Source organism: Myodes glareolus, chromosome 13 (assembly GCF_982192425.1).
Source record: "Myodes glareolus chromosome 13, mMyoGla1.1, whole genome shotgun sequence".
NCBI classification, from domain to species: Eukaryota; Metazoa; Chordata; class Mammalia; order Rodentia; family Cricetidae; genus Myodes; species Myodes glareolus.
The window spans coordinates 62,578,477-62,597,190 of record NC_142038.1 but is presented as its reverse complement, the minus strand read 5'-3'; the positions used below and the strand labels follow the sequence as shown (position 1 = coordinate 62,597,190).

Sequence of the window (18,714 nt, the reverse complement as noted above, 5' to 3'; positions counted from 1 at the left end):
GTGAGGAAGAAAATCTGTGCTATTCGTTTCTAACAGCCAGACTCATTCCTCATCTAACCAAAGCCCAGAGTCATTAAAATGGATGTTTCCTCATCTAACCAAAGCCCAGTGCCATTAAAAGTAATGTATCTCCTAACAATGAGTGTTCCCTTGCACAGCCGTTCATTTGGTGAGGTGCTGAATTTGCTTCTACCTCTGTTCATTAGGGATGGAGCCTATAGAGGTGCCGCTTGAGGAAGACAGCACGCGGGTGCAGATTTGCCAGAGCAGAGTGTGTGCAGACAGGTGAGCTCTGGAGCAGGTAACATGCATGGCTCCTTGGACACAGTGGCCAGAGGGAGGACAGAGCTTTGCCTTATACTATGGACAGATCTCCCATTCTATCTGTCTCAGGCTCCACTCCAACCACACTGCTTCTTTGTATCCTTTTCACCCAACCAGCAGGCTCCATTTTAATCTGTATTTGCTGCTCTCTCTGCCTGTCATGCTCCCTACTTGTGACTCCTAAGGAGAATTTCCTGCCCCACCAGTCTCACTTTCAGCAGGGAAAGTTTGGGCTCTAGAGCGTCTACATCCCTTGTGACCTACATATGACCTACACCTAAGAACATGGGATAGCAAAACTTCCAGTCATGAAAAACCTGTCTAATAGGTGGGTGGTGGTGGTGCACATCTTTAATCCCAGCACTTGGGAGGCAGAGGCAGGCAGATCTCTGTGAATTCGAGGCCAAACTGGTCTACAGAGTGAGTTCCAGGACAGCCAGGGCTACAGAGAGAAACCCTGTCTCAAAAAAACTTAAAAAAAAAGAAAGAAAAAGAAAAACCAGTCTAAGCTGATACCAACCAACCTCTGTCAATAAAATATGCAGCTATAGGCAGTTCACTAGGGACTTACGTGTAATAGGCAGGAGCTGGGGAGACAGCGAAGTCAATAGAGTGCTAGCCACTCTATCATGAGGATCAAGCTAGGTGTAATGGAACCCTTGTAACTCCAGCACGGGGAGGAGGAGGAAGCATATGACCCCTGGCATTTGCTGACCAGCCCGCCTAGCCAAACTGATGAGTCCCAGGTTCCAGGAGAGACTCTTACAAAAACCGTGGGCTGGAGGAGGGCTCAGTGGTTAAGAACATGTGCTGCTCTTCAAAGGACCTGGCTTTGGCTCCCAGCACCCACATGGTATTTTATAACCATCTGTAACTCCAGTTCCAGGGGTCTGACATCCTCTTCTGAGGTTAGCAGACACAAGGCATATAGGTGATGTACATACATGCACACAGGCCCAGGTTCATAAAATAAAAGTAAATTTTTTTTTTTGTTTTTCAAGGGTTTCTCTGTAGCTTTGTAGCCTGTCCTGGAACTTGCTCTGTAGACCAGGCTGGCCTCAAACTCACAGAGATTCATCTGTCTCTGCCTCCCGAGTGCTGGGATTAAAGGCATGTGCTACCACTGCATGAAAATAAATAAATCTTAAAAGAGACATATAGTTAACCAATTGAAGTTTTTAAGGAAATAAAGGTGGATGGCTCCAGAGGAAAGATACCCAAGTTTGACCTCAGGAGTCTACACAGACACACATATGCACATACTTGCACACATATGTGCACCCCCAGAGCAAGCATGCATATCTACTCACCTATCCCCCACCCCATAACATCTAGACTATGAATTATCTATTAATGATTGCAAACTTTCTGATGGAAAGAAATACAGATAGCAAACGTGTTTCCTCTGCAATGGCTGTGAATTCAGTCCCCCAAGTCATGACGGGATTTGCTAAAGGTCCATCCAAAGTGAGCTCAGGTGACTGTGTCAGTCACCTTTTCAGGGCTGTGACCAAAATGTTGGGAAGAGCCACAGAGCGGAGCAGGGCTTATTTTGGCTTTTGGTTTGAAGGTTCGGTCCCTTCTGACTGGAAAGGAATGGTGTCAGAAATGTCCGCTGGCAGTGGCAGCCAGAGTTCAAGGGTGCTCAGTCAGAAGTTGACAGGTGGAAAGCAAAGAAGAGAGAGTATAGCTATTGTGGTGGTTTTCTCCTGTCTGCCTGTCACAGGTAGGGACACCAGCCACTGGGTTTGACATACTCAGGGTGTGTCTTCCTTCCCTCAGTTGATCTCCGTGGAAGCTCTGTCATGGAAATGCCCTCACAGGCATGCCTAATGCGGCAACTCACTAATGTCCCAGTGTTTTTATCCCAATCAATAACCAGCCAGCCTTAGCCACAGAGCGTGACAGGCAAGGCTCCCTCTAGGACTTGGAGTACTACACCACTGTGAAAGAAGAGAAAGGCGCTAATGTGGTGTTGATGGCCAATTGCATGTCTCTCTCTTGGCAGCTGAAATGTTGAGCACAAGCGACGTCTTCTTGCTGGTAGTGTTCGTACTGTTTAAGCAGTTTTGACAATTTAAATATTCATCCCGGTACATTCATCAGGACAATGAATCTCAGGCAGACGTTTTTCCCCACATTGCTATACACTAACCTTCTGACAGGAAGAACTATATTTACATAGGGATATGTGTAGTTATTTTCATTATTTGTGTGTGTCTGTGTATGTGTGTTTGCATGTGCCATGACATGAGGCCAGAAAAAAACTTCTAGAAGTTGGTTTTCTTCCTCCACCATGTAGATTCTGGGGATTGACTCAGGCCAACAGGATAGGCAGTGAGTGCTTTAGCCCACCGAGCAGTCTTGCCTGTCTAGAATATGTGCAGTTTTTTTTTTTAAACTAGGTCATCAATTTAACTTGGCCGCAGTTGAGATGAACACTGTGTCCTGGTTAATAAGGCTTTTCAGATATCTGGAGGTTGGAGGCACTTCGGCTCAGAGAGCCATTGCGATGACTGTGATCTTGGTGTAGTCTCTGAAAGCACAGGGTTGGCGGGGAGGGAGGACAAGCACTACAAACTGGTTTCTTGGTCCCTGGTCTTCCTGGAAAAGGAACCAGCTGTTTTCTCCAGTGAAATTTAAGTTTTTAGCAGTATCTGCTTTGTAACCCTAAGATACTGTGATCCCAAGGTAAGATGTGGCCTTAACTCTTTGTGATATTCAGTTTTAAAGACTCTAGAGTAGTCTAGAGTTTTGTTTTATTTCATGTGCATGAGTGGTCTCTATTTGCACATCGTGCATTCCTGGTGCCCTTGGAAGTCAGAAGAGGGCACCAGAGCCCCTGAACTGAAGCTATAGACAGTTGTGAGGTGTCTTGTGAGCTCTGGGAGCTGAACTCGAATTCTCTGGAAGAGCAGCAAGTGCACCTAACAATTGAACTGCTTCTTCACCTCCGTATTCCATAATTTAAAACACAGATCAGCAGGTTTACTTACACATCAGTACCTTATATACACAGCATTGAAGGCTGTAAATGAAACACATCAGCCCACATAATCTGAGTGTCAGAGAAACTGTTCCATCAGCCCATTGTAAAAACCAGGACGTGATTCTGGGTGGAAGACCTTATTATGCAAAATATCACTCCGTAAATCTCAAACCCTGAGCTTTGTGCTCCCAGGGTTAGTATTTAACATGGAGAAGATCTTCGGGAGTCCCTGCAAAGCTTTGGTCAGCTCTGAACGCCTCCCGTGAGTCCCACCTCAAAGACCTTCTTGGTCCTGGGAGATATCTGGGTAGCTTTCCAAGATGTTTGCTGCTTCAGGCTGTCTGCTAGTAGGGACTTTGAAATGTTTTCTTTTGTGTTCTTATTTTAATTTGAATGTTTTCTATTTGAATAATCATTCAAAGAATTGCTACAAAAATTTACCGTCTTTGTGATTTTTTTTTTTTTGCCAGGGTAAATACTTATGACTGTGGAGAAAATGTTTCAAAATGGCTGTCTAAGTTTTTTGGCCGTCCATGTCATTTAATCAAGCAAAGTCCTGACTTCCAACGAAATGCAAGGAAGACACCTGGAAAAGGTATGACACTGGGATCGGGTATTAAAGGGCTGGAGCCCTAGTTATTCTGCATGGGTCACGCTCAGCCCAGAAAGTGGATTCACTGGGCAATGGGCTCCTGACATCATCTTGTGGCTGCAAGACACACTGCAGAGTTCTAACCTGGGAGTTTTGTGACCTCCCTTGAGGCTTGGAGCACAGCTTCATTGCAGTAGGAGACACGGGAGCATAGAACCACAGCTGGCACTTGGGGAAGAAGCAGGCCTGGGTGCATCAACGGTGGTGGGCACAGAGGAGAGGAGAGGCCTGTGGGCTGCACAATGTGGAGCCAGAACCGGATCGTGGCGCTTATGCCTGCGTCCAGGATGCCCCTCCCGGTGCAAAGCTCCCTGGGTCTAGCTGGCCTTCCACCAGTTTTGTGTTTGGAGAATTTAGGAAAATAATTAAGTTTCATTATTCCCCAGAGGATTCTTACATTTTCATCTAAAGTTGTGAAGGTAGTTTAAACAGCTGCAAAAGATGGTATCTGTAGAACATTTCATTTGTTTTTTGTTTTATCTGCTTGCATGTCTGATGTCTGTGTATCATGTGTGTGCAGTGCCCTTAGAGGCCAGAAGTGGGAGTCAGATCCCCTGGAAATGGAATTGAAGACAGTTGTTAGCCACTGTGTGAGTTTTAGGACCTGCCTGGCTCTCTGGAAGAACAACTCATGCTCTTAGCTGCTGAGCCATCTCCAGCCCTGCAGCACATCTGACTTAGTGTTATTTTGAGTTGAAACTTGTACAGGAGTTTTACCACCATGGTCACAGCTATTTGAGTACTGTGATAATCTTCTTAATGCCATAGCTATTAAAATGTCATGAATTTTCATTAAAATATGTGAGTATGTGAACATATGTGTATGTGTCTATATGTACATACATGTATGTATATAGCTCATGTGTGTGTCTTTTTAATGTCTATATGGCATGTGTGTGTGTTTGTGTGTATGTATGGTGTGTGTGCATGAGTATGTGTATGGTGTGTTGTAAATAGTGTGTGTGTATGGTATGCATTACAATGTGTGTGTGTATGGTGTGTGTGTGTATGGTATGCATTATAATGTGTGTGTATGTACGGTGTGGGTGTGGGTGTGGGTGTGCATGCACATGTGCATGTGTACCTTGCTTGAGGCAGAGTCTCTGGCTCACTGTTGCATGATGGACCTCAAGCTCCTAGGAATTCTGGTCTTGCCTCCCATCTCACCTTAGGTGTGTAGGAATCACAAATGTATACCACTGCATCTAGCATTGCATGGGTCCTGACAATCTGAACTTCTGCTTTCATGCATGCTTTATTCACTGAGCCGTCTTCCCAGAGACAGGGTTTCTCTGTGTATCCCCGGCTGTCCTGCAACTAGCTCCATAGACCAGGCAGGCTTCGAACTCACAGAGATCCACCTGCTTCTGCCTCCCTGAGTGCTGGGATTAAAGGTGTGCGCCACCACACCCAGCTTTTATTTTGTTTTGTTTTCAAGAAAGAGTTTTTCTCTGTGTAGTCCTGACTATCATAGGACTAGCTCTGTAGATCAGGCTAGCTTTGAACTCAGGGATTTGCCTGCCTCTGTCCCCCGAATACTGGGATTAAAGTTGTACCTCCATGCCTGGCATTTTAATTCTTTCCTTTTCCTTTTCAAACTTGGATTTCATTTCTTTTCTTCAGTGGAATCTTGTCTTAGGGTTATTTTATTCATGGAAATATTTTATTGGCCACCTCACATCTCTACAAAACTAAAAAAGAAATAATAGAAACATATACAAAGACTTTGAAGTTTGCTTAGACCATCTGGGTCTAAGGGTTAGGAAATTTCTAGATGAAGTTCTTATAATTCTAACAGTGTCTAGTCAATCAAAATATCATAAATACATTTTAAAAATAATTATTGAACGTAAAGAACAAATCTTGGAACTCTGTTACTGGATACCTGGGCTCTGGTTTGGTTTCCACATTTGGGAGTGGCTGTCATTCACAGACAGGCCTGGGAGCGCTCAGCACCACCCACTTCTGGGAAATCTCATCAAGCAAGAAGAGCTGGGATCTTGGTTAGCTGCTTCGCACACTGCCGCTCAGGCCTTTCTTTTGAGGTCGGTGACCGGAGCACAGGGTCCTAACGTGAAATGCCTTTCATGTCTGTCACTCGACAGCTTAATTAGGTCCTGCAGTTCCGCAGCCAGTAAAGGACTGGACTATATCTGACCTCTGGGAGGATCTTTTGCCCAGGCTGTGGAGCCTCCCGCCGCGGCTCCAGGGTTTGAATGGGATTTTTGTTTGTCATCTGGAGGTGGTCAGCCCCGGTGCAGTGTGCCTTTCCTCTGTGACAGGGGAGCGGGCCCTTTGTAGAGGATGGCCTGGCACCTTCCTTCTTAGGCAGACCAAAGAGGACAGAGGGAGTGGACCACATACTCCGGAGGCCACAGTCCCTGCTTGAAGACCCAGCCAGCCCTTTTATGACCAACTTGGATAAAAGTAGAAGAACTTTAGTTTCTTTCAATAGTTTTTCTTCCTTTTCAGTAGCTTTGAATCTTCTGGTTATTTCTCTATAAGTACAATGTACAAACCCACTGGTTGCTGAGTATCTGCTTCTGTTTATTGCCAAAGACTGTTTGTTTCTCTCTCTCTGTGTGTCTCTCTTTGTCTCTCTGTCTCTCTGTCTCTCTCTCTTCCTTTAAGTACTTTGTGGTGTTGGAGAGATGACTCATTGGTTAGAAGTATTGGCTGTTGAGGGGTCAAGAACACCACAAGAAAACCCACAGAATCAACTAACTTGGGCTCATAGAGACAGAACTGACAACCAGGGAACCTACGTGGTCTGACCTAGGCCCTCGGCCTATATGTTATGGGTGTGTAGTTTGGTCTTCTTGTGGGACTCCAAACAGTGGGAATGGGGGTGCTGTCTCTGACTCGTTTGCCTGCTTTTGGGACCCTTTTCTTTCTACTGGGTTACCTTGCCCAGCCTTAATATGAGGGGAGGTGCCTGATCTTATTGCAGTTTGATATGCAATATTGGTTGATATCCCTGGGAGGCCTTTTCTTTCTTTCTTTCTTTCTTTCTTTCTTTCTTTCTTTCTTTCTTTCTTTCTTTCTTTCCTTTTTTTTTTAAAAAAGGGAAACAGAGGAGGAGTGGATTGAGGTGGGGACTGTGGTTGGTATGAAATATATAATAGAAAATTTTTTAAAAAGGCACTGGATGCTCTTCCAGAGGACCCAGTTTCGATTTCTAGCACCCACATGGTGTGTCACAACTATCTGCCACTCCAGTCTCAGCTGATCCAAGGCCCTCTTCTGGCCTCCATGAATGTGTAGGCAAATACCCATATGAATTAGTACACACACGCACACACACACACACACACCACATATATACACACACCACATACACAATACACACATACACACCCTACATACATACAAACATACACACACATACACACACACACACACACACACACACACACACAAATATAACTGATGGAAGTTGTAAGCCTGTATACATTGCAAGCCTCTCTGTTTTACCCAGTGTAGGCAGGGCTCACTCCAGCCCTGCACTATTGCTTCCAAGATTTGTCTCTGACTCTGAGTGTGGTGGCACATGCCTGGGGCGGTAGAGACAGGAGGATTGGGAACTTGGGGCCTGCCTGACTGTGTAACAAGACCCTGCTTCAAAAACAAAACTCTTGGTCAGAATAAATTCACTTCAGCATTTTATTATTATCTTCTCGGGATCATTTGAAGCAGAGACCTAGCATATTCTAGGACTGTTAGCCCTGGGATTACAAGCAGGTGCCCCTGAGAGAGGCTTTTTACATGAGTGCTGGGCATCAGCTTAGGTTCTCCAGCATGCACCGCATGATCTTCTTTGTTCTGTCTTTGGAGAGGTTTGAGCCGTGCTTAGAACAGTCTCGCTTTCCCCAGTGCTGATGTTTTCCCTCGTGGAAGGCATCTGCCTTTATAAACCTCAGGCCTTGGGGATGAGAGGCGGCAGCGTTGCCTGGAAAGCAACCCTTCTTTCCCTGCTTCCCTTCCAGGGCCGTCTCCTGGCACCGCCGCCACCCTGTCCCTGGTGAATGAGGCGCAGTATTTGCTGGTGAACACATCGAGTGTTCTGGAGCTTCAACAACAGCTAAATGCCAGGTAAGACCCTTTCCCTGGGGACAGGAGAGACATGTATAACTCTTTACCCTTGAGGGGCCTGGTACCTACCTGGGAAAGAAAGATCTGGGAGTTGGTGAGTCCAGACCCTTCAGTTACAGGTGAGAAATGAGGCCGGGCGAAGTCAGCGAACACTTTGGGAAATTCTTGTTTGTCTGCCTGCCTGCCTGCCTGCCTGCCTTCCTTCCTTCCTTCCTTCCTTCCTTCCTTCCTTCCTTCCTTCCTTCCTTCCTTCCTTCCTTCCTTTCTCCCTCCCACCCTCCCTCCCTCCCTCGCTCCTTCCCTCCCATTCTCCCTACCTCCTTTCCTTCCTTCTTCCATCGCTTCCTCTGTTCCATCCATCCAACCCTCCCTTTCTAAATTGTGTGTGTGTGTGTGTGTGTGTGTGTACACATGTGTGCATATTAGTATAAGGGTATACATGTATTCAATTGGGTGTGGAGGGTAGAGCTCAATCTTAGGCTTCTTTCAGTCACTCTCTACCTTGCTCATAGATTGATTAGGCCAGGCCAGGCAACTACCAAGTCCCAGGAATCCCCCTGTCTCTTTCTTTTCAGCACTGGGATTACAAGTGGGTGCCGCTAAGCAAGACTTTGTGCGTGTGTGTGTGTGTGTGTGTGTGTGTGTGCCGGGGATCAACTCAGATGCACAGCATTTGACCATCAAAGCCATTTTCTCAGCCCTGGTTCCTGTTACTAATTCTGAGAGCTCTCATTTACTGCCTGTGCCAATCAGCCTACCATTGCTGTAGCAAAGGTTTGGGACAATCAACTTGTCAAGAGAATGTGCGTCTTCTGGGGTGTCAGTCATATTGGCAGCCCCGTGGCTTGGGCCCTATTGTGGCACATCACAGCAGGAGTACATGGTGAGAGAATGGAGAAGGGCTGGGGACACCCACAGTTCCCTTTTAGGACATGTCTCCAGCGACCCAAACTCCTCCCAGTTTGAGTCTCTTAACGCTTCCACCATTTCTGGTGGGACAATGATGGGAATCCAGCTTTCACTGTGGGCTTTGGAGGATATTTAAGGTCAAGACTGTAGCATGGCCTCTCTTGATGCTCTCATGAAACGTGGAGAACCCCCAGCTCTGGCTTTAATTATTCTATTTCTACACCTCGTTTTAATTTGTTACCAGCTCGACCTGATTTCATCGCCCATCCTCCTACTGCCCCTGTCTCTTAGGATTCCCGCCCTACTTCACACAAGAGTGATTATAAAAGCATTTTGAGTGTGGCCACAAGCAGGTTTTGTTTGTAAGATACACCTTCAGACACAGTGTCCCTGGCTGCTCACTCTCCCCCAGTGCCCTCCCGAGGGCTCAGATACTTTTAGGATACCATCCCAACTCTTGGGATTCTTCCTTAGAGGAAACGCAGGCCTGGTAGCCAGGCAGTTAATTAGGGAAAGTCATGTAGCTGTCTGTCAGGTCTTGGTGGACACAGGCTTCTCATTCATAGTCCTCAGGCCAGGGAGGTAGGTGTGTACTCCTGGCACATCATGGGCCATTGGTGTGGGAGAATTGTCTGTATTCTGTCAATCATATTTTAATAAAATGCTGATTGGCCAGGCAGGCAGTATAGACGGGAAAGCCAGACAGAAAGTAGGGGTGGAGAAAAGAGACCGGGAGTATTCTGAGAATCAGGAAGCTCTCTACATTCCTGCTCAGACTACCAAAGAGGCAGCATGTGAAGCTGACAGCTGGAAAAGGTACCAAGCCATATGGCTAACATAGATCAGAATAATGGGTTAATATAAGTTACAAGGGCTAATAAGAAGCCTGACCTAATGGGCCAATCAGTTTATAATCTTATGGAGTCTTGTATGTGATTTTCCTTGGGAGTTGCCGGTTGTGGGGTACCGGGCGGGAACAGATACCCCAACAAGCCGGCCTTCATGTTACAGGCCATGTGGTCTTGTGCACACATGTTCACACCTTGAACACCTACACATACAGCTGACAGGGGCCACGGGACTCTCCTTGACCTTCCCTCAAGATTAGCTAACGGAGTTTCTAGTCTTTTGAGAGAACACACAATAGGGTTCCTTGGCCGTGGATCAAGTTTGTCTACCTCAGGTGCAGAATTGTGACTTAACTTTGGAGTTTCTGGTGTTCTGAATTTTCTCAGAACCAGGGAACCCTTCTTTCAGACATCCAGAACAGGAGAGAGCAGGTCCTTAATGTGGGTGGTTAGAAGACAGGCTTGTTGCAACCCTGGTTCCTACCAGCAGGGCATATACTTCCAACCAGCTGGATTAGAGCAAGGCTGGCTGGCCCCAAATGATGTCATAGGTCAGAGACTGAGCCAGGCCTTGGTGTTTCTCAGTGTCTGCATGCAGATTGACTCCCCCCCCATTTGCATGGTAACACAATAGTTTTCAGATAAGAAACCTCTCCTTCCGCAAAACCCAAAGGAGTCTGTACCAACTTTGAAAGTAAATCCAAACTGAAGGACTGTATAGTAGTCCTCTCTGGTGCTGGAGATTCTCAGAGCTTGCAGTGAAGCTAGGCTTAGATCTCCCAGTCCCAGGCTCCATATGTGACCCCGGCCATTCAGAAGGGTGTCACAAGCCTTCCACGCCAATCCCACAGCCATCCTACCATGCTCAGTGGCTATCTCCCGCCACTTCCCAGTGTATTCCAATACAGAAATTCTAGGAATTTGTTGAAGTATACAAAGTGCAAAAATCCCCAAGCCCATAGCACAGAGAAATTTACAGATGTGTGCGCCCGAGTGACCCCAGATCAGGTAGGGACCATACCCGACGGAAGCCACCCTTATTTAGATTTCTTTCACTGTAGACACTCTTGCCCATCCTTTGATTTAACACAGTGTGTGCTCCTGTGTCGGGGAAGTCCTCAGAACTGTCTTCAGTGTATTCCTCTGAATGGACTGGGTGTATGGGAACCCAGAAGGTCATTTTGTAGATGCTCATGGCAATAAACAAAACTTTCAGTCAGGAATGATATGAATTGGGCCTGGGGGTATAGGTTATAATTATGGTACTAGGGATGCCGAGGCATATTGGAGGCCAACCTGGGTAACTTAGGGAGATCCTGTCCCATTAAACAAAGAATCTTATCCTCTATGATCTTTTGTTTTTCTTCATTTGTTCTGGCCTGCGTGAGAGAGTGTGGTCTCTGTGCTAAGAAGATCTTTGTAGTTCAAATACCAACAGCTCTTGTCTGTCTATGTCTTGTCCCATGTTATAGAACTGGTGTTTTCTGGAGGCTCATTAATTTTTATTCTGTTCATCTGGTTTCTTCAGCTAAACTTATCCACTGTTTGCTTCCTGTGGGCTTCTCCCTGGAGGTGGGACCATATCCTAGGGAAGGGCTGTGGATGTGTCTAACAGACGGGTGTGTTTTGCTTTTACACTCATGAGAGAAGTTTTTTTCTGACCATTCAGGCCTCAGGTATAGTCAGGGCTGGAGTGTGAAGTGTGTAGAATTGTTACAACAATGTGGGCACCCTGCGTCTCCCTCCGCTTACCCTTCTTGATCTGTATTAACAGTGATGAGCATAGAAAGGAGGAGCCATTGTCAGTGAAAGATCTCGTCTCCCGCTTCCGTGCCAACATCATTACCAAAGGAGCGAGGGCTTTTGAAGAAGAGGCATGGGATGAGGTTTCCGTTGGCTCCTTGCATTTCCAGGTAAGTTTTAGGAGGTGGTTCTCCTTCCTCAAAGGGCTGCAGTGACTGTTGATCTCAACTCCAAACTGGATGGTGACAGCTACCCCTCTCTCCACTTACCATCTTCTGTGCATTGTGTTTGGGCTTAAGTATGTTCTCTGGGTATGTTTGTGTCATGAAAACATGTCCCCTTTAATGATGCTGGACTTCCCAGTGCTGTAGAGCTTGTAGAGGGAGACCTAGAAGCCTAGTGACCCCTTAATGCTTTCTATTGCTGTTGCCTCTCCCTTCCCTTCCTCCCTCTGTTATCCCTTCCCCTCTCTCCGCTCCCTCCTCACCCCTACTCCCTACCCTTTCTTTTCTCTTCTGGCTTCTGCCCTTAATGGCAGCTGGGGAAGAGATTATAGTTAGAGGCAGACCCATTGTCATCTCCTCTCAGTCCCCCAAGCCTTTGCAGGAGTCTTAAATGTATGAGAGATGGAAGGGAAACCGCATCCTGCATCTTCATTCCTCACATGACTGACAAACTCATGAGCTCTGCCTCTGAGCTTGGCCTTCCCTCCAGTCTCCTGCCTCAGGCCTTTGCCCTGTTGCCCCTTCTACCTGTTGTATTGCAACTGAACATTGGCTTAGAGGTCACCTCAGCAATATGATTCTTCTCAGCATGCTGCCTACAACATCCCTGAGTGACCAGGGTGCAGATAATGCCTGCTTTTTTTTTTTTTTTTTTTTTTACCAACTTGCTCTGGGACCTAGAGCATCCTGGCGGAGTCAGCGCCCAGTGAGCAATTATTCGGAAGTCAGACAGGAACGGTAAGGACTAACTGGAGGCTGTAGAGGATGGCTCACCAGTGGACAATGTGCTCAGCTCTTCAGTGGGTATGAATTGATCCTACTAATTGCAGAGGGTGTAACTGGACTGTCACATGACTACCTTGTGTCCCCGGGCTTGTGCTTCAATGCAATACCAGTCCAACACCCAGAAAAACAGTAAAAAGGTCTACATTGCCATCAGTGGATCTCAGATCTGGAGTGGGGGTACACAAAAGGCCTGGTGACCCTTCTTACCCTTGAACTCTGTAAGTTCTTACTGAGCAGTTTCCAACTTGAAAGCCATTCTCTTTTCTTTCCTATAAGCCTGGTTCTGGTAGTGTCTCTCCTGTCATTGCCCTGTCTGCTGGCCTCCTCTTCCATTCCTATTCTCCATCACTGAATCTCTGCTGTTTTAGAAACATCTGCTCTGACTCAACCTGCTGGGCACCAAGGTAGGCGCTAAATATACCTCGTGAGATATTTGGAGAGAGGGAGGGAGGACCAAAGGGAGGGAGAGGAAAGAGCGAGGGAAAAAGTAACTGTGCCAGGCTCACTATCAGAAGCCCACCTGACAAGAGCAGCACCCGTGTCTCCCCAGGGGCTCGGGGCCACACATAGAAAAGGCACGAGGAACCTTTGAGTGACATCTCAGCACGCTTTGCCTTCTATAGTTAACATTTCTAATGTATGGAAACAAACTGAAATTAGACTATGCATGCTCTTTGGCCCAGTAATTTCATTTTGAAGAAAACTATTGCATAGAAATGCTCGTGCACTGGCTGGGGAGGTAGCTCAGTGGTAGAGCACTAGCCTAGTGTGAGCAAAACCCTAGGTTCAGTCCCCAGTGGAGCAAAACCATCACTGCTAACAGCAAGTGTGCAAAGAAGTGTGGTCAGGTTACTTACTAAAGTATTATTATATCATAAAAAAATTAGGGAACATTCTGACTATGCTTGTACAGAGCTATTAACAAGGTTAAATAAATTATGCCACATCTGTACAATGTAGTCAGTAAGTGGAAAATTTACAAGATACAGTTAATTCTGTGCCTTTCGAAAATAAACACTTAAGACACGTCTGTGGATGGCAGTGGGCGCTATGGCAGTTGCTAAGGGACTGGAGCATCTCTTTGAGAAAGCAGATTTTAACTGGATGCCACTAAGCCATCACTACTTTATACATGTTAGCTCAACCTCACTTGGAGAAACTGATCCTTAAAAATTCCAAATAGGGACTGGAGTGGTAGCTTAAGTGTTGCAGTGAGGGCCCACTTGTTTGTCCTGGCACCTGTTAGCTTAGCCCTGAATAACCACACAGAAACTGTATTAATTAAATCACTGCTTGGCCCATTAGCTCTAACTTCTTACTGGCTAACTCTTACATATTAATTTAACCCATTTCTATTAATCTGTATATCACCACATGACAGTGGCTTACCGACAAAGATTCAGCATGTCTGACTCTGGCGGCTTCATGGCGGCTCTCCCCTACTCTGCCCTTCTTCCTCCCAGCATTCAGTTCTGTCTTCCCCACCTACCCAAGTTCTGCCCTATCAACTAGGCCAAGGCAGTTTCTTTATTCATTAACCAATGAAAGCAACACACAAACAGAAGGACCTCCCACACCACTTAAGTAGTTAAGAGCACTGACTGCCCTCACAGATGGCTCAGGTTTGGTTCCCATCTTTAAAAAAATGAATAGATCCAAGTAGGCAACTGGTATGCATTAAGACTGTCACTAAAAATTATCGAGAACTTACTGACTGTTTTTCTAGTGACTGAATATCTGATAAGAAGCAGCTTGAGGGAGGAAAGGTTTATTTAGGCTCATGGCTTCAGGGCAGATACAGTCCTTCCTGGAGAGAAGGTGTGGGGGATGGGGGTGGGGTTGTGGGGGCAACAGTGAGACTGCTTGCTCATGTCTGGGCCAATCAAGAAACAGTGAACAAGAAGCTAGGGCCAGCTCTAGGCCCCATCCCCAAGTGACCATTTCCTGAGAGCAGCTCCATATCATAAAGGGACCACAATGTGCCAAAATAGCACCCCAGGTGGGGGATTTTACATTCCTAGAACAAGAGAAACTGAGTTGTTAGGAACTGTTTCATAGCTTCAAAGAGATAAGAACATCAACTCGGACAGACCAAGCTTTCACCCTGAGAATTACAAAGTGTGAGGAGGAGGAGGAAGAGGAGGAAGCTCTTTGTGTACTGACATGGAAGGGTACCCCCTGTGTGATAGGTGATGGAAGGAAACCCAGGTGGCCTTTCAGATGTCAGTGTGCTTCCCACAAAGGTGCAGAGGTAGGATTGGGTGTAGAGTTTAGTTTGGGGGTAAGCTTCAGCCATATAGCAGCCCTTGTCGCTGAGAATGGGGAGGTTGGATGGGTTTCTTTTCTGATTGCTGTAATCACTGTGAAAGCAACTCAAGCGAGGAAGAGTTAATTTCGGCTCACAGCTTGAGGGTGCGATCTGTCATGGTGAGAAAGATGGCAACAGGAGTGAGGCGGCTGGTCACAGGCAGGAAGGGGAGAGCGTGGATGCTGGTGATCAGCTGTGGTGTTTGTTCAGTCTGGGACCATAGCCCATGGGATGATGGCTACTACAGTTAGGGTAGGTCAGCACACACCCACTAGCCCAATCTAGAAAGTCCCTCATAGACGAGTCTGGAGGAGAGTCTCCAAGAGGAGCCTAGATCTTCCTAAGCTGCTGTCTGTTTACCACAGGGGAGATGGTGACTGTTGACTTTTCCCTTTTGACTCTACTCTGCATGTGCTTGTATTTGGCTTGTTTTTCAACAGGCATTTATGACAGTAAACGCTTTTTAAAGATACATATTAAAAGAAAACTAAGGAAGGCTTAAAAAGGAAGTGTGTATGGATGCATATGTATTTATAAAAGAATATCTGGAAGATGTCCCTCCTGCCACCTGAGAAATTTTCTGAGGATCTTTTCAACAAAAATGATGAGGTTTTGACACAAAGTGTTGTGTGTGAAGAGAAGCTGTCTGGACCTGGGTCTGGCGGCTGCTGTTGGTCCCTGGCATCCCTTCTGCCAGCTCATGGGAGACACTGTTTTCCGGGGTAGCTGAGAGCGTCTCCATACTGAGCTGAACTGGCCCCTGTCTCAGGATCCTCATCCCCAGCAGTGAGTGCTTCCACTTGAGCATGAAGGTGTGTGGGCTTGGCGTCCCTCTAGTCGTGTCTGGACTCCCGGACACATCCAGCTAAGCGGCTGGATGAGGAAACATCTTAATTGGTGTTGTAAGCACCTGGTGTTCTTTCCAGCACCCTCTGCCACTCACAGGGCCTGGGAACGTGGAACTCAGAACCACACAGACACTATTTCCCAGCGGACGGATGCCCATCAGCTAGAGTGAAGACTATACCACAGGCCAGGGCTCAGCTGCATTAGTGCTTCTAACCTCAGCGAACCGTGCTGACCCACGAATAAGCTGAGGCACAAGCAGCCATGGGGAAACCCAGTCACGGACACAGTGATCCTCGCTGTTGAGGTAGCTAAGGCAAGAGGATCTCTTGAGTTCAGTTCACGTACTGAGATTCTGTCTTTTAAAAAAGCCCTTTTGCATCTTGCGTGTGTAGCAAAAGAGCAATCTCATCACTGCTGAGATGTAAACTTGCTGTTAATATTGATGTCTTTCCCCTCTTGTTATGAAAGTGGTAAAGGCTATGGCCAATGACTGCTGAGTCCTCTCATACCATATGACCTATGCCAAGCAGCTGGAGGGGATTTTATCTGTTTTTGTATTGGGTATGTAGGCGTGTGTATCTGTAGACATATATAAAATACATGTAGACCTTGCTTGCTTCTCAATTACAGAATACGAGTATCCTCTCCATTTTATTTAAAGGCCTTTGTGATTTTTTTTTAAAAAGAGTCTTACGTAGCTCAGGCAAGCATCAGACTTGCTGTGATGCTGAAGATGAACTTGAATTTCTGATCCTTCTGCCTCCACCTTGAGTGCTGGGATTACAGGTGTGGATTGCCACACCTGTTCTATGCAGGACTGGAGTGGGAACCCAGGATTTCATGCATGTGGGCAAGCCCCTGACTCACAGAGCCACACCCCCAGCTTCTTGTAGATTAATTTTAATTGTTGTGGTAAGCATCGCATAGATGTGTTATCTTCAGTACCATGTGATGTCTAAGATACACGTTTTCCACACTGTCAGCCTTACGCGGACGAATCCCTGCTGGTGATTCTGTGTTTGGACTTCTACTTCCTTTGTAGGTTAAATCTCTGTGTGGATAGTTGGTGCCCTGGGCCTGGCTCCGTGGTGATTTCCGTCCTCAGATTCCTCCCGCCTGTAGGAACCATCAAGCTCGTCTTCTGCTCCTTTCTTTCTCCCCGCTGTTCTTAGGAAGCCACCTTTCAGCTGGCAGCCCCGGATGGGCCAACCACTGCCCAGGAAGGGCTGCAGAGAGGGGGCCTTGTTTGTGTTCAGAGCTTGGTCGTATGCTTGTGATTCCACCCGGCCTCATTGCATTTCCCTTCTCCCCTGCCAGGTCCTGGGACCTTGTCACAGGTGTCAGATGATATGTATTGACCAGAAAACAGGGCAGCGGAACCAAGATGTTTTCCAGCAGCTTTCTGAGAGTCGGGGGAGAAAGGTAGGTATGCGTGCCCAACGTGGCAGCCGCATTTTAAGATTTTGGCATGCCCTTGGCACAGAACTATTCTGACGGGAGTGCTGAGGAATTTTCAGCAGTGGAGGGTTCGCTGTACTGCCCAATGCCCTAGTCAAGTTCTCGACTTGCCCCTGGTTCCCTATTGTTTTCCTTGCCATCCAGTGTCTCATCCTGTGTTGGATACTGTTTTATTATAATCATTTTAATGTTCTTAGATCTTATTGAATATAGAGGGAATATAAAAATACCAAGACTGGGGATGTGGCTCAGTGGTAGAGTGCTCACTCGCCTAGCACGCACCTGGGTCTGGCTTCCATCTCTACCACCACATGAAAACATCAATCCTACTACCCTGATCACTATTTTGTTCACCACAGAGATCTCATTAAAAGGTCAGATGGCTCCGTGGGTAGGGGATCTCCTGAGAGGGCTCGGTGAAGTCCATGATACCTAGCCCAGCAGTTCATCTTCTTGGGGGTAAAGGACTCGGTGTTGCTGTTGTAGAGTCTCGATTATAAAAGCTGAGAGTTTGAGATATTGATTCACTAGAAGCATTTGTGTTTAGCTTTGTATCTTCTGTTAGGACTTTGTGAAGAATTCCAGCCTTTAAAGCATTCTTGAAGCAGGGTATGGTGATAACTCCTAGAGCCCCAAAGGAGCTCAAGGACATCCATGGTTACATAGAGCGTTTGCGGTCACCCTAGATTACAGTGAGGTCCTGTCCCAAATAAATAATAAATAAATAGGCTGGGAAGATAGCTCAACCTGTAGCGTGCATGCCTTACAAGCTTAAGAGCTCTCTCTTTCTCATACACACACACACACACACACACACACACACACACACACAGAGAGAGAGAGAGGCACACACACACAGACACACACACAGACACACACAGACACACACACAGACACACACACACACATAGACACACACACACACACACAGAGAGAGAGAGAGAGGCACACACACACAGACACACACAGATACACACAGACACACACACAGACACACACAGACACACAGACACACACACACACACAGACACACACACACGAACTGAACTGGACACTTTGACACATGCTTGTAATCCCAGACTGGAAAGGTAGAAACAGGCAGATTCCAGGGGCTCTTCAGCCAGCCTATCTGGTGAGCAACAGACCCATAAGAGACCCTGTCTCCATAGGCAGGGTGGATGGCACCTGAGAAACAGCAGCCAGAGTTGTCCTCCACACATGAACACACGCCTCTGCGTTCTGGAATGCTGGAATTAAAAGCAAGCTACAAATGATTTTTAACAACTTTCAAAATAATATATGGCTTGTCTTGTGACTATCGCCTCTCTCACAGGTGAACTTTGGTGTGTACCTGATGCACGCGTCCTTGGATTTATCCTCTCCCTGCTTCCTGTCGGTGGGATCTGAGGTGCTCCCTGTGTTGAAGGAGCGTGGAGTGTCCTGACTCACCTGCTTCCCAGAAGCACCCGGGCGTTATCATCTAACATTTCTTCCCCAGAGAGCATTAAAGTTTCTCTTCACATCGCTGTCTA

General features: G+C 46.7%; 1 protein-coding gene across 1 annotated transcript in view; it reads left to right on the top strand.

Annotated features, from left to right (window-relative positions):
* Positions 1–18,704, top strand: part of Mocos (molybdenum cofactor sulfurase) — a 49,283-nt gene extending 30,579 nt beyond the window's left edge. The window contains exons 10-15 of the mRNA XM_048442605.3: positions 207–285; positions 3,784–3,908; positions 7,952–8,057; positions 11,589–11,727; positions 17,042–17,146; positions 18,516–18,704. Coding sequence (XP_048298562.3) covers positions 207–285; positions 3,784–3,908; positions 7,952–8,057; positions 11,589–11,727; positions 17,042–17,146; positions 18,516–18,626 — 665 coding nt within the window. The 3' untranslated portion in view covers positions 18,627–18,704. The remainder of the gene's footprint in view (positions 1–206; positions 286–3,783; positions 3,909–7,951; positions 8,058–11,588; positions 11,728–17,041; positions 17,147–18,515) is intronic.
* The last annotated feature ends 10 nt before the right edge of the window (positions 18,705–18,714 follow it).